At 46.0% G+C, this 14741-nt stretch overlaps 2 protein-coding genes and 1 long non-coding RNA gene across 4 annotated transcripts in view; 2 read left to right on the top strand and 1 right to left on the bottom strand.

The window, feature by feature from the left end:
* The window catches only part of LOC109856238, a 110062-nt gene extending 105955 nt beyond the window's left edge, over positions 1-4107 (top strand). Inside the window, exon 3 of the long non-coding RNA XR_002250375.1 lies at positions 3948-4107. This is a non-coding gene — a long non-coding RNA (uncharacterized LOC109856238). The remainder of the gene's footprint in view (positions 1-3947) is intronic.
* LOC109856236 (autophagy-related protein 16-1) overlaps positions 1-14741 on the bottom strand; it is a 446352-nt gene that overhangs the window by 168169 nt on the left and 263442 nt on the right. The window lies entirely within an intron of this gene.
* LOC109856235 overlaps positions 4119-14741 on the top strand; it is a gene marked incomplete at its 5' end in the record, with an annotated part of 89331 nt that continues 78708 nt past the window's right edge. The window contains one exon of the mRNA XM_020431279.1: positions 4119-4404. Within this exon, the coding sequence (XP_020286868.1) occupies positions 4119-4404 (286 nt within the window). The remainder of the gene's footprint in view (positions 4405-14741) is intronic.

The following is a 14741-nucleotide window of genomic DNA, read 5'->3' as shown; positions in this document are numbered from 1 at the left end:
TAGCCGATTACGATTGAACCCGATGGGACATCCAGGCACCGTTACTCCGCCATGGTGACGCGATGCTAAAGGCACCTGGTACGGAGTGCAGGCTTTTCCCCCCTCTTTCGTTCGCCGCGACCGTCCTTCTCCCTCTTCTTCTTCTTGTTTCTTTCGCTTCTGCTTTGCCGTCTTTTTCTCTCTCTCTCTCTCTTTCTCTCTCTTTCTCCCGCTGAAAGCTTCTCCGTGCGCTTACATCGTCGAGTGTGTTTCCGCGGAGACACACCGACGCCCGGCCTGGGTCGCGTTGTTCACACGTGAACATTCAATTTTGCTCTCTTTGAGACCTCTTCGATTCCTCCTCTCTCTCTCTCTCACTCTCTCTCGATCTTCATCATCATCATCTTCGTTTCCTCTGGCAGCTCCTCGCCGAGGAGCAGCAAAGTATGCGTGCGCTATCTCGCGCGACATAATTACTATTTACTCGACACGCATCATCGGCTCATTTCGCGGGTCTTACGACGGCAACAGGTTCCAGTTAATGACGGAGATTGCCCCGCGCGTCCGTCTCGTTTCTAATCGCGTCGACGGAAATTATCTTCGCTACTCGGGCGTGCATCGAAACACGCGTGTGCCGATATATTCCCGTACGGAATACGTCGAATTCATTTCTTACGATCGATCGTCTATGTGTGTGTGTGTATGTGTGTATCCGCAGTTAAACGTCGGTGTTCGTTTGTGCGGCGCGTATTTTGTGCTCATAAAACCGATACGGGCACGTTGCGCGCGCGACTGTGACTCGCGGCCGAAACACACGTCGCGCTCGTAAATTTACAAACGACGCCGCTCTCACGCCGGAAGCGAGATAAGAATGAAATTCCACGGTTGATTCGGGCGGCGGTGCGCCCGAAGCGAGAGCGGTCCGTTATATGTACACCGCAAAGGAATTGGGCGAGAAACCGAAAGGCCGTATGGGAAACATTACGTGTTATCTCTCACGATTACACGCAGAAGACACTCGAGGCGATATACGCGTCTAAGCTTGTATATTCGCCTCTGTCAGAATCCGCTTTTTCGCGGTGTCCTCCAACTGACTGTCAACGTACGGGAAAGAACACACTTGAGATAAAGACTGACGCGAAAGAGACGCTTGTGCGTATTCTAACTAATAATGGAGGATAAGAGGATGTCGAGAGGTCTGGTAAATCCCTGTCGGCGGTGCGACTTCACGCGTGAAGTGTCACGACACAAGGCTTATCCGCGGGCGTAATGTGTGAGTGTCATCTCGCGAAACAGACCCTCCGTCGTTGAACGTACCATTATTACGTTCGATAGGTCACGGGATATACTCGAGAGTAAAGTGGGTGTGGGTGGAAATAAGTGGTGGGATCTCTTTCGGGGTCCGGTGAACTCGGCGCTGTCTGAACCACGCGCGGTCTGAACCTCGGCCGCTGACGCCTTAAATTGCCACGTCTTTAATGATTCCACCTGACAACGAGTCAAGAGAAAAAAAACCAAAAAAAAAAGAAGGAACAAGAAGCGGGAAGATCGAGCGATCGCGCGCGGGGAATCTGGGCGGGGATGCGCGAGGTGGCCGATCAAGAGAAAGAGAAAGAGAGGTAGGAGAGAGACTGGCGGTTGATGTCTTCAATGGTGTTGTACCGGCGATCGAATTGTGCGTACCGTTCTGTCCTCCTTAGACGGCGGCGGCCTCGGTTCCCCTCCGGCAGACGTCTTCGGTCGCTCGAGGAAGAGCCACCACGGCCGTAGCCACAGCCAGCCAGGTGTACACAGTGCCTAAGAGCCAGCCGGCCGACATAGTTATATTCTACGAGCGGCCGCGAGCGGCGTGCGCGAACGAAGACGAGACTCGCGACAAGGCACATCACCATTGCGAATCGGTGAGACGCGCGCGCGTTTTGTGATTTTGCGTGGTGGTTTTACGGTGCCATGCGCGACAAACAAAAGTAATCGATATATACATATAGATATATATGTAATATATATGTATATATACACACGATATATATATATATACATATATAAACTTCTCTCGCGTACTCTTCCCTCGCGTATCCTGCGGAACTTATTGGACTGATTGGTTCTATCCGCGATTGGGCCACGTTTGTGTGTACCGTTTTCAAAGCATTGTGCGCTAACGGCCGTTCTCAAGCGATCAGTTTACGATCCCGTGAGAAAGGTGCTCGAAAGGAATTCGCCTTGGCGCAAACGCGCGCACGAGAGAGTGTCGGGATAAAGCCCGAATTGCTGCTGCGTGCGTTTGCAATCTTCTGCCCAGGTGTGTGTGCCAGCAGCCGGGCGGTTCGTGTCCCACAAAATTCGACGTCGACAGTTGCTGTTTCTCGCCCGACTCGATCCCAGGTAACTTGAATTTCCGGTGCGTTCTGTGCGCCGCGCCGGACCAAAGGTACATACATCCGACACGGTGCGTAATTATTTTAACATGCGGTGTGCACAGGAAAAACCGGCGGTTTTTGGAACACACATTATATATATCGGGTGCGCGTCGCTGTTTTCAATACAAAACCCGCCGAGCGGCGTTTTCGCGCGCAGATTGCTGGGGCCGCGAAAATCCACCGGGGTCACAGTGGTGCACGAAAGTATCCGGCGATTTAAATTCCCGCATATGCGCGCCTCGCTGTTTGTTATTTATTGCGCAATATATACAGCGGGCGCGGTGTAACGGAAATATGAACGATTCGCAATTTATTGCCGCTGCGGCTTTCGCATTTTTAATATTTTAATTGTCGTTTTAATTTATCCGCGCGCGCATCCGCAGTTTTGTTATGCGCAATCTGTCGTAATGCATTATATACGTTAATGAAAACAGATATTTATAGACTCGAAAAAAAAAAAAAAAAAAAAAAAAAATTATGTTCGCGGTAATGTTACCTGTTATGTTTTCGAAATGTTCTAAGTCCACCTCCGCGCAAGAGCGCGTATCTCGCGCGCGTAAAGTATATATATATAAAATATCTCTTAATTTATTGAGAGAATTATTTATGAAAATTATATATATTATCTCGTTGTTGTATTTTTCGCGCTACGACTTCGTTTTTTTTTGCTGCTTACAAGCCAGCATTTCGATGTTCGTCGAATGATGTTTCGAAATTGTCTCGAAATCACCACTGGGTTGATGCTGACCTCTTTACAAAATTCATGAACGCGATCGTTACAAACATCTCATCTCTACTTTACATTATTAATGCTCCACGAACTTTATTTTCCAGTCTACTAGACTCGTTCTTTGCGACTTCGGCACGACATTTTACCAACGGCTATATCATCCCGTTAATCCGTATCTCCGTTAATCCCTTTATGTGGACAATAGTTTGAACCAGAGACGATAGTTTTATTAAGAAAAACATGTTTGTAGAGAAACGCCGACGATGTTCGAATTTGCGGTTTGTTCTCCACTTCGTACAAGAAAGTGCTTGTGTATCAATTGTCATTAAGTGCTCCGTGAGAGAATCAACAAACTTCTTTCTACATTCGTAATTTCTTCCGTATTTCTGGCTCTCTTTTTAAGTTTATTCCTGGTAAACCATCTCGCAACATGAAAAATAATTAAATATAATGTGAAAACTCTCCACACAGAGAGACACGTGACGTTTCACGTGTAGTTCCGGAAAACTGAGATTTTTCGAGAAAATGGCGTGAACGCCGTCCACACATCTCAGACACAAGTCAAACAAAGTCGGAGAAAGAAAAACAGTTGCTGTCTAGAAAAAAAAAATACCAAATCTGCGTCCTCTTATTCTCTCGAATTTCACAAATCTTTAACTAACGCTTTCGGATTACTATTTAAATACCTAAAAAAAACAAACATTTGTTTTTAGAATTTAAAAATTTTCTTTTTGGATATAAAAGTGCAAAAGAAACTCAACATTTATTTTTTCCAGTGCGATTCAAAATAACGAGAAAAAAAAATCGAATTTTTGTTTCAGATTCCACACGTTCGCGACGTCGTTGCAACCTGAGCGTTCGATCGAGGCACGACAATGACACGGCCGTACACTCGTCGACAATTCTTCGCTTTACTCCTGCTCCTGCAGACCGCCGCCTCGAGATACGGTCACGCGGTTCACGCGGCTTCCGCGGAATCGACGCACGCTGCGACGGCCGAGCTGTCGCCGTCGTCCGCGTCCGTGCCGTCCGGCCTGTCCGGTCCGGATTACACCGGGCCGTCCGCGGGTTCGGACGAATGCGATCCCGAGATGGTCGGCTTCGAGCTGGTAACCGGCTACGTGTATACCGCGCCTACGAACATGCTCGAGTCCATACCGGGCACGTTGATGCTCACCGACTGCCTGGAGACCTGTCAGGCAAACGACTCCTGCCAGGCGGTCAACTACGAGACAGGCCTGTGCGTCCTATTCAGCTCTAACGCCGACAGCAATCCAGGTAAGATTGAATCGTTATCGTATCTTCCTAAAGACTGTGGTAAGAACTATCGGACCGCGTGTGCGATGATACCGGCAAAGCCCCTCAGGACGGCGGCTACGTTCGATAGCCGCTTTAGGCCGAGTGTGTTTTTACGAAGGATAAATGTTGGCGAAACTTGCTCGATTGCCTTATTACGCGGATGTTAATTAAGAACACGTTTTACAACGTCACGGCAATAAAAAATAACGAGTCTTCAGAGAGTTTTCGAATATTTACTTGGGCGGTGTGTTTGTGCGCCGTAAATTCGAGAGTAATGACATTGAATTTTAAGATATGCGTTTTACGACATTAGCAAATCCTCGCGAGGTAAACAGTAGTAGTCGGAAGGGCAAGAAATAAGAGATGAGATAATCTTCGCTTTTTTTTGTTTTTAATTTTGTTATTAAAATTAGATTTCTATACGTGTGTACGCGCGCAAGATGAGCAGAAACCCTCAAGCCCTCCCCGCGCGCGTTGTTTTGCGCGCAATTACGGTGCTTCGCGGGATAACCGAAGTATGTTAAAATCGTTTCACATCAGTCTCGTATGAGCACACTTTGTGTAATGTAAGGATCGCTTTGGGCGAAACGCGATAATTTTCTGTACAATGCCTGCGGTACCAATTGCCTTGATTTACCGGATGAAAATAAGCGAAACACGAAGGCATAATAGACGATGTCGTCCGGTAACTCGTGTGTCGGTGAGAATCGGGTCGGTGTGCTTATCGCACGTTATTCTCCGCAAACTCGCATGCGAGATTTTTCACTTGTCCGATCTATTAATTAATTTAGTAATAACGAGAAGGTTTATTAAAAAGGAGATCACAAAAAAAAAAAACAAACCTGCGCGCGTAAGATTACACGCTATCAATTTTTTTTTTCGTAGAGAATAAACTTTTGCCACGCACATATTTTTCGCGATATAACTGCGGTTCATCTCGGAATATTTTTTTTAATGTATGAAAATGTATTTTTAAATATTTCTGTGGACTTTAATATACACGTATTTCACATTGTACTTTACATATATACATTATACATTATACTTTAACGTGTTTCAAGCGAAATTTTTCTATTCGCGTTGACATCGCACAAAAATATGCAGGATTTTCGCGTTGACCAGCGCAATAATTGTTTCGTGTACAAAACATTTTTGCGAATATTATCTTTTAACGTACAGCTTTTAATTCTTTCAATAATTTATTCGTTTAATATTCTTTTTCTCTGTCAAATTTTATTGCACGTTATTTTTCATTTCGTTGTACACGTAAAATACATTAAAAAGAAAAGAAAAAAAAAAAAAAAAAAAAAAAAAAAAAAAAAAAAAAAAAAAACTGATCTCTTTGAAAGAGCGCGCTGAGCGTATTCGAACATTAAAATATTGTTACCTTACAACATAATCAATACACAATAAACGGAACATGTATTGAATATCTGTGTGAGAAAGCGCACATAATTTACCGGCAAAACTTATATAAAGCCGTAACTGAATTCCGCAACGCGCGTTTCATCAAGTAATATCGATTCTCCGAGCACGAATAACACGAACGGCCGTTCTCTCCGGCAAACACCTCTGGAATTGCATCCGCTTTCGTTCGCTTGTTCGAATCTTATTTAAATTTTTGCCGAGTACGAAACAGCTTTCGCACTTTCAGTACCGTTGATTTTTCTACGAGAGAGAGGAGGCTGCACCCGGCGGAGTGCCACATATTGGGCGTCGCCTGAGGTGCACTCTTTCTCGAGTATTTCTTGACCCATTATTTTCCCGTCGCTGTTGAATGCCTTTACAGCACGTACACGCGAATATATATATATAATATATATATATATATATATATGTTCGCGAATATATATATATATATATTATATATCCAAGTCTCGGAGAACTTTGAAACACGTTGATAAAATCTCGATCATAAATCGCGGTCGTAGTACAGCAGGTGAATTTGTCGCTGTTACACGTTTTGTAATGTTTAATTTGGAACGTATAGAAGAAAAAAATAAACATACAAAACATACTCTCCGCGCAAGTTTTGATTATTCATATAAATGCTATAAAAGCGATCAGATTTGTCGACGTGAATGCGATAGAAAAAGTTTAGAAATGTTTAAACAAATATTCCTTTGGATAGAAATACGTCAAAAAATTGATTGATTAAACTTTATTTATTCAAGCGCTCTAGGAAAAGTCAAGCGCAACGTCAATCAAAAAATAACGGTACACACAGGAATGTAAGAAATAGTATATTAGAGAAAAATAAATAGTGAGTATATATAAAGATGGAACAAACAAATATAGGAATTAACAAAAACAAAATAAATATATACAAGAAGAAAAAACAAACAAATTAAAATCGAAAAACAAATTACAGCTGAACATTTTCAAAGCTGAACGTTTTCAAAGCTGAACGTTTAAATTTTAAAAGAAAATCGAACAAGAGAATTTCTCTTGTCTGAATAGACACATTTTCGCGGGCTTTGCTTAAAGAAGAAAAGAGCAATATGTACAATGTGTTACGTGCACCTATATATATTTGGCCCCGACGATGAATTATAAGGATCACGTGCATTGTCAGAGGGTGCTACCTCTCGGTGGTTCCTCATGAATAATGGATACCGGTATAAGTAAGTGTAATGAGAAAACGTACTAATTGAATCTTCCTGGTATAATTAATATAAACTATACGTCCGCAGACGTCGGACTCGCGGGTATTAATTAAACAACAGAATGAGATCTATCTATGGAGAGAAGCGGGTATTGTTCTGTAAATATTTTTCAAGCGCATCTGTCAGGAGTAACACGCACCGTGTAATTTGCTTCCGAGATGGGGAAATTAACGTGTATGAATTATTATCTCACGCTGCGAGTTTCGCCAACTTTGAGCGTGTCTCGAAAATTTCGTCGTCGGGATCAATCGGTAATGATTTATCGGCTGGATTGTTTAATCACGATCGACATCGATTCGAATGCAATTTTGTAATTTGCAACTTTCCTGTGCGAGTAATTAGTCGTAATAAGTTACACGCAAACAAACAAATTATTTGACGACGCTCTCAAAGTAATTAAATTCTAACAAATTTCTCTACATTCTTTCCGCTGCGAGACATTCCGTTTGAAACGTCGTCGTTTTCTTTTTTGCTCGCGGTCGGTGGCCCTTACGCGGACGCAAAAACGGATCCTCTAATGGACCAACCGTGCGCGCGATTCACTTCGTGGCACTTTTTACACAGAGAACTAACTATATGACCGGAACAGATTTGGTCAAAGAGAGAAAGAGAGAGAGAGAGACGGAGCATCGCGTCCCAATTGTGGGACCGCGCGGCGCTCGGGGCGATGTAATTCGCGCACATCTGGCTGCGCGCGAGATCTCGGGATAAAAAGTAAACGTCCCGCGATCTCGTGTAATCTTCGCGTGATATTTCTTTGACGCGGGATCGTCATGGCGAATAATTGCCAAAAGGCACACGGCAACGGCCGCGAACGAAAGGAAGCGCGGCGTAAAATTGCTGTTTAAAGTTCTCGAAAGACGACGACGATGCGTCGTCGTTTTATGTATATATACATATATACGCTCGCTTTTATGCCGCGCATCAACACTCGAGAGTACGCGTGATAATCTAAATGATGCGACACGCGCGTAAAAGAAACGCGATCTCAGGTGCGTCTAGTGCGAGCGGAGAAAGTAAAGGCGCGCTTCGTTGGGGACGCAGGAAATATGCAAAGAACCTGCCGGATGTCCCGCGCACCGGCGCCATTTGCCGACGAATTTTTCAAGAAAACCATTGCCCTTGCGAGCGGCGGCACGAGTGTGCCTGCGTGTGACAGCTTGACGTCTACAAAGTACTCTTTTTCCCGCTTTTAGCCCGCTTTCATCTCGCTTCCGTGCGCTCGTTGTCATCTGTCGTTTGCGTTTTTCGCTCTCTCCGTAACGGAGTCAAAAAGGCTCCGTGTTTAATCGCGAGCTTTCGGTAACGCGTCACGAAATCACGTTAGAGATGTCGTGCCAGGTCAATAGAATCTTTTACGGGACCGCGGATAAGAGACGACGATGAGAGAGAGAGAGAGAGAGGCGAGGACGGAGGAAGGTTAATTCGATCGGCTGCAAATCGGTCAATCGTGGACGTTCAAGAACGGGAGAGGATCTCGGTCACGCTTTGATGGTCTCTTGACACGAGTTTCCTTTCGGCACGACCGTCCGATAGATCTTTTCGTCGTGATTTCTCTCTCTCCCTTCTCCTCATCCCGCCTCTTGCCACTTGTTCATTAGGAACAAAAAGTCCGCGCGCAAATCGGACTCTTACATCCGCCGAAACCGAGACGAATGGCCGAATAAAATGTTCGCTCGGTCAAGACCGTACACAGCGCGCGCGATCGTGATCGATGGCGGTGCTGCAGCGCCGGCCAACAAGACGGCGACAACCGAGCGACGACACACCGTCGTCACGATCACGAAACTTTGAAACCGAGGGGACCCGTTAGTCGATAGGATGATAGGATCGTCGTTACACAGGCGAGCGAGCGAGCGAGCGAGCGAGCGAGTCGCCGACCTCCCTCCCTCCGTCTCGTCCCGCTTCGTCTCTAACGCGTGTCCCTCTTTCCGGCCACGGCGCCTCGTTCACGAAGAAGAACCATTTGGTACACCAGCGTCCGTCGAGATAATTACTTCTGGACGATACAGTCCGGTTTTGGACGGCTACCGCCTCTTCCCGCGTCTCGCTCCACACAACGCGCGTTTCTTCTCTCCATATACACGGTCACGAAAATTCGTCGCCGACGACTTCCGTGCTTCTTATTATAGCACGATTTGATTATGTAATATTATTTGATATTACACGCCGGCGTTACGACTCATCTATATTCGTTCGTAATAGTCCAGTAAGCATAATATGCAAAACTTTCCCATAGCTTTCCGTGACTGAAGGTTTCCGAGCGGAATGTAAAAACACTTTTTCCGCGCGTCGATTGCCTTACTTTGTTCCAGCGCGTTAAACATTCAAGCGGAAATTATGCGCGAATTTATGTTGGTTTTTTCCGCGGCTACAGAAAAGCTGCGAGAGTGCGATGAACGCCGCGGCGCGGCGCGAAACCGGAAACTTTCCTTTCGTTTTTGCGAATGAGCTGTCCTTTTTTCTGTCACGCCAAGTGAAACAAGGTAGAAACGCCAGTCACTTCACATTTATAACGTCGTTTTGAAATAATACTCACTCACCGCCCGCGCGCGCGGTTTTATACATATATATATATATATATATATATATATAATATATAATATCTATATACACACATATATATGTAACACGCTGTTCTGTTACGCGCTCGTGCCGGAATTCGAAGAAATTCCATATAAAACATACGAGCTGTACGTGGCGCGCACGCGAACGTCCATCAAAAATTTATATATGCGTATGTGCATCAGCGCCGTGTGTACGCAGCCATTTCCTACCCTTTACGACTGCACTTCCCTTCAATCGTCGTTCGTGATTCTATTTTCCTCGTTCCCGTCGTCGCTATTTTCCCGCGAACACGAATCCGCGCGCATACACACACACACACACACATGTGTGCCATGTGTTCTGTGTCGTCATGTTTCCCCCGACGAGAGAGAAACAAAAGCGGAGATATCCGCGCGTACATATTTTTCTTAAGAACAGTTTTGCCTCAGATACCTAAGCAAAATATCTCGACTTCCGCATGAGTCATTTTTCATTCTTATCCTCCCCGTCTTTATTTAAACGGGAATCCGCGTGCGCCGCTACGTTTAGGTGGGTGTACGTGTAACGGTGCCACGCGCGCGTCTCTCGTTCGACGGCGAAAAAAGGAAATCGCGACAACGGTATCGCGGGAGAAGTTTATGCCGACACACACCGAGACCGGGGGATGAAGCGGAGCGGGTCCCGAGGAGAGAGCAACTCCCATCCATATTCCCTTCCGAGCGAAACTTTCTTTCTGTCGCGTTTTTGACGAAAGCCGAGCACTAGGTCAAGACATGTACACCAAGTTGGCGCGCCCTCGCGCGCATCCGGGGAATTTATAACTTTAGTTCGCATCTGCGCGAAATTCTACCCCCGATTTCGCCCGCAAAATCGCGTCGTTGCGATTCCGCTGCCTCTGGCACACATCTCGGGGAGATAGATTAGATCGTTTATTAAATATTCGTGTGTGTTCTTTTCCCGGAGACTGAGCGAAACACACGCCCGCGCGAAACGACACCCACGTCGCAGTTTATATACGCGCGACACGTTCCCGGGGATTTATCGGATTTCGTTAAAGCGCGCGGGCGTCGACTTTAGGCCAACTTACGATTGTTATTTCTCGGGTGCCCGCCGCGCAGCGGACGGATGTAAATCTCCGCGGGAATCCGCGCTCATAAAGTATCCCAGTGATTCGCCCTGGCGCGACTCCAGCTTTCAGCGTTTCTCCCCCTCCTCCTCGCGACTTTAAAATGTACCCGGGTGCCGTTAGCTCTTAACTGCCGATTTCCCCGTGATTTATGTACGCAAACCGATCCGGCGTTGAAATTGCTGCCGCGCGCTTATTACGATCCGTCGTAATTAGAACTATAGATCAGCGCGCGCGAATAATACATTTCGGCGCGGAGCTGACGTTTTCTTTCTCTTCCTCCTCTTCCTCTGTCCTGTCCTTTCTTTCGTCAGACAACGCGAGAAAAGAAACACCGAGACCGAGAAAGAAAACGTCAAGCGGGTCGCCCCAGACGTGCGACTGTTCTCTCGTATTTTTATTGTGGTCACCCGCAATATTATCCCGGGTTCTCCTCGCGATCGAAGCGTCGCCGCGAGAGTAACGGGGTTCCTTGTCCGTCTCGTCGCATACCATCGACTCCATCGGCGTGTGGCCGCGAGTCCATAAATGCCAGCACGTGCATATAACGCCGAGAGAACGCACAATAACGATTTCCATATAAAACGCGAAAGGCACTCCGGACCGTCTGGGCGCGGTTGTCTCTTAATGAGCGATATTAACATTTTCTACGTGTGTCACATGTCGTATCGAGCGCGCGCGCGCGCGCGATCGTCGAAGCGCGCGACACGACGATCGTTCCGCTATCTTCTTCCTGCACAGCTAAAGGGTAATCTCGCGAAATGGACCGTGGTTTCTTTCGAACACGTCCGGCAATAATGCGGTATCGCCGCATCATCGCGCATTGAAACACGCCACGAGATATCGACAACGTTTGACCGTATCTGCGCGTATCCATCTGTCCATCGCGCGCAACTAGTTTCGCGATAGAATAGAAACCTCGCGAAAAAAAAACAAAAAAAAAAAAAAAAAAAAGGCGCGTTAACCGATTAGTTTCTCTCGCTGTGTGCAGTTCGAGGTCTGAATGGAAGATTCAAAGCCGATCTCTTCTCTCGCCTCGAGTCGATATAAATTCAGAGACATGAGCTTTGCCGACGAAAAACCGTCGCGAACAACTGTTGATTTTATTTGCGTTTGGCAGTTTGTCGCGAAATAAATAACGAAATAAAAACGTCCTCGTCGCGGATAGGAGGAGGAGGAGGAAGAAGAAGCAGGAAGAAGAATGTCGAGGCGGAATGCGCGCGTTTATCCGAGAAAGTAGTCATCTAAAAACCATTTGGCACGCACGTCGATTATATCGCGCGTAGCACTTTCGCGGTCGCAATCACACGGAGTCGCAGCCCGACGCCGCCACTGCTGCCGCCGCCGCCGCCGCCGCCGCCGCTGGTCGGACAGTATGACAAATTACACATAATTCACAAGTCAATTTCATACATGGTTGTCTCGCTGGAAACGGGAGATGAAGCTGTTGAACACACGGTCACGGTGGGCCAAGCCCCGAGAAACGAATGGCTTCGCTTCCATAAACGTATAAAAGGCAAACATGCGCGCACGCCTGTACGTGTGTGCACACGGAAGAGCAGTTATAAATATTCAAAAAGAGAGTACTGATTTATAAAACTTCCCTTCTTCCAAAACGCTTACGCAACACGCCCCCTCCGGCTTGCCGCGGATTTGCATAACCGCAGTTAAGTTAACTTGTGTAGCGTTTACCGTTTATCAAATCATTTTCGTACAATCATTTTCCTCAACGCTCGATTACATCTACCACATACCTAAATTAGTGTCGCGATGCGTTACAATAATGCAAATTTACTCGTCGGTAATTACGTGTATAATTAACATTCGAGCGCGCGCTGTGCGTATCACAAACGCGCGCCCTATATTGTTGCAAACAAATTAAATCGCGCGTTATTTTCGCGCGCACAATTTTTTCTCATTACGCGAAACGCGTAAATTTCAACGACGACACGTAGGAAGGGAATCGTGAGGTCAAACACACCAACGCGCGTTAACGCTCTCCTTTCGAAGAGAAGCAATTCCAAGATTCCGTAAGAACGTTCACCCGTTTCACAATTATGTCACGCGGCTATTCTCGGCTCCGACGCGAGAGAGAGAGAGAGAAAAATGTGTCCGCACCTGTCACACCGCGAGTCGTTCACAATCGACGAGGAGACGACTTGTGTCAAACCTGAGAATCGTTCGCGCCTCTTTTCACAATGTAGCACATCGAAGCGAGACGAACGATGAGTGTCGGGTCACGATGCAGATACTGAATACAAAAGTACCTTGTATACCACACACTGGATTCCGAACCAGCCGTGGGAAGTACTGTCTCGGCCCGATACGTCGGGAATACTAAATGCCTGGCATACGTACGCAAAGGTGGTATTCGACACCGTAAAGTTTGCGCTTTGCATCAAGTCGATCGCTCGGAATCGCTAAAAAAAAACTTGGCTTCTCTCGATATAGTATAGGATATATACTTGTGTGTGTTGTACGTGCGAGTTGCAACACGCGTGCGAATATATCCAGGTAAGTAAGGCGTAAACACGCGAATGCTTTCCGCGTACGTTTATCGTGGTTAACCCACGATGTGCAACCACGTGTCGTCAAACGATCGGGCAAAACGTATATGTACCGCTACGGCGAGGCGAGAGATCGCGCTCTCTTGCTCGACCTGGAATTTATGGGTCCGCTCACGACCACGTACATAACCGCTCTGTCGCTCCGCAGCTTGTTGCTGAATTTGCATGGGGACGCGCGCTAATAGCTCGAGATAACGCTGGCAGGAAAGGGGACGTCGACAATCGCCAACCCAGAGCCACGCGAACTCTCCGCGTATCTCTCGCCTTTGGCACCGAGTGCGAGTTTTGCGATGCATCTTACATGTTTCGCGACTACTTATATTAGCTTACTTTTATACGCGGCGCGACGAAAGAGCTGAATATATTTAAGCTTCGCTGGCAGAGAGTCTGGTTTTTTTTTCAAAAGCTCGCTTCTCCCCGTCGCGAACGATATTTTATTTTTGAAATTCTCGGAAGACCGCGTTTCTTTGAGATGTTTCACAAAGATTATTTTATGTATAACTGCAAGAGAGATATGACGAAGGACGACGGTTTAATAAACGGAAATTGTGTCGATGTTAATAATCCGCTCGGTAATGTCCCGAAGAAGACAATCTCAAAGTCGTGTAGTCATTCCGGTCGGAAGAAATCCCCGACCGCGCTTCCGAATCCAAATTGCCAAGTCATCCCGGCAGGTTATCGGCGGTCATGAAAGAATAAACCAGTAGTCGGTGCCTGCGTCATACTTAACCAGTTAATTCTCTTGTCTCATTCGAGCCGACCGACAGTAATGGCGAGTGCTCAAGCACTCGTTACATCGAGATATTATATGTAGCGCGTGTACCGTAATTATGACCGTAATTAAACTCTAATTAATTGAGAAAGATAAATTACATATTTACTATCTGCGAAGCGCGCGCATTAGATGATGTTTTAAATACACGAGATTAACCTTGTGTGTGTGTGACTCGAATTATATATAAAAACAAAAACAAAAAAAACATTAAATACAGAAATTTTGAATTTTTATTTCAAGACACAATGTAATACACGTTCGAGTTTAAATGTAACGAGGAAACAATAAGTAAGTTCGCGTTACGCACCCCGTGCGAATCAAACGGGTTTCTCGAACAATGAGACAAGCTCGGCGCGTCTCGTGACTCGAGCACATGATTACGTTCGTGTTCCAACCATCTGGAGATATATATGTAGGAAAATGTATATATAGAGAAAGGATTTATGAGATTTAATAAAGAAATAAATAAATAAACAAGTGTAATAATGATGAGTGTAATTAAATCAAAAAAAAAGGATAGGACTGTATAAATGTCACTAGTCTAATAAATGTCGCGTACACGCTAAGTCGGAACTCTAAGTCGGAGCGCGCAAACTCTCGAGCGTCTTGTTCTATCGGCGGATTCGGCTCTTCTC

This window comes from Pseudomyrmex gracilis, unplaced genomic scaffold, assembly GCF_002006095.1.
Source record: "Pseudomyrmex gracilis isolate BER0280 unplaced genomic scaffold, ASM200609v1 scaffold_111, whole genome shotgun sequence".
Classification (NCBI taxonomy): domain Eukaryota; kingdom Metazoa; phylum Arthropoda; class Insecta; order Hymenoptera; family Formicidae; genus Pseudomyrmex; species Pseudomyrmex gracilis.
Note: the sequence above shows the minus strand (reverse complement) of the source record. Positions and strands in the feature narration are given on the sequence as shown.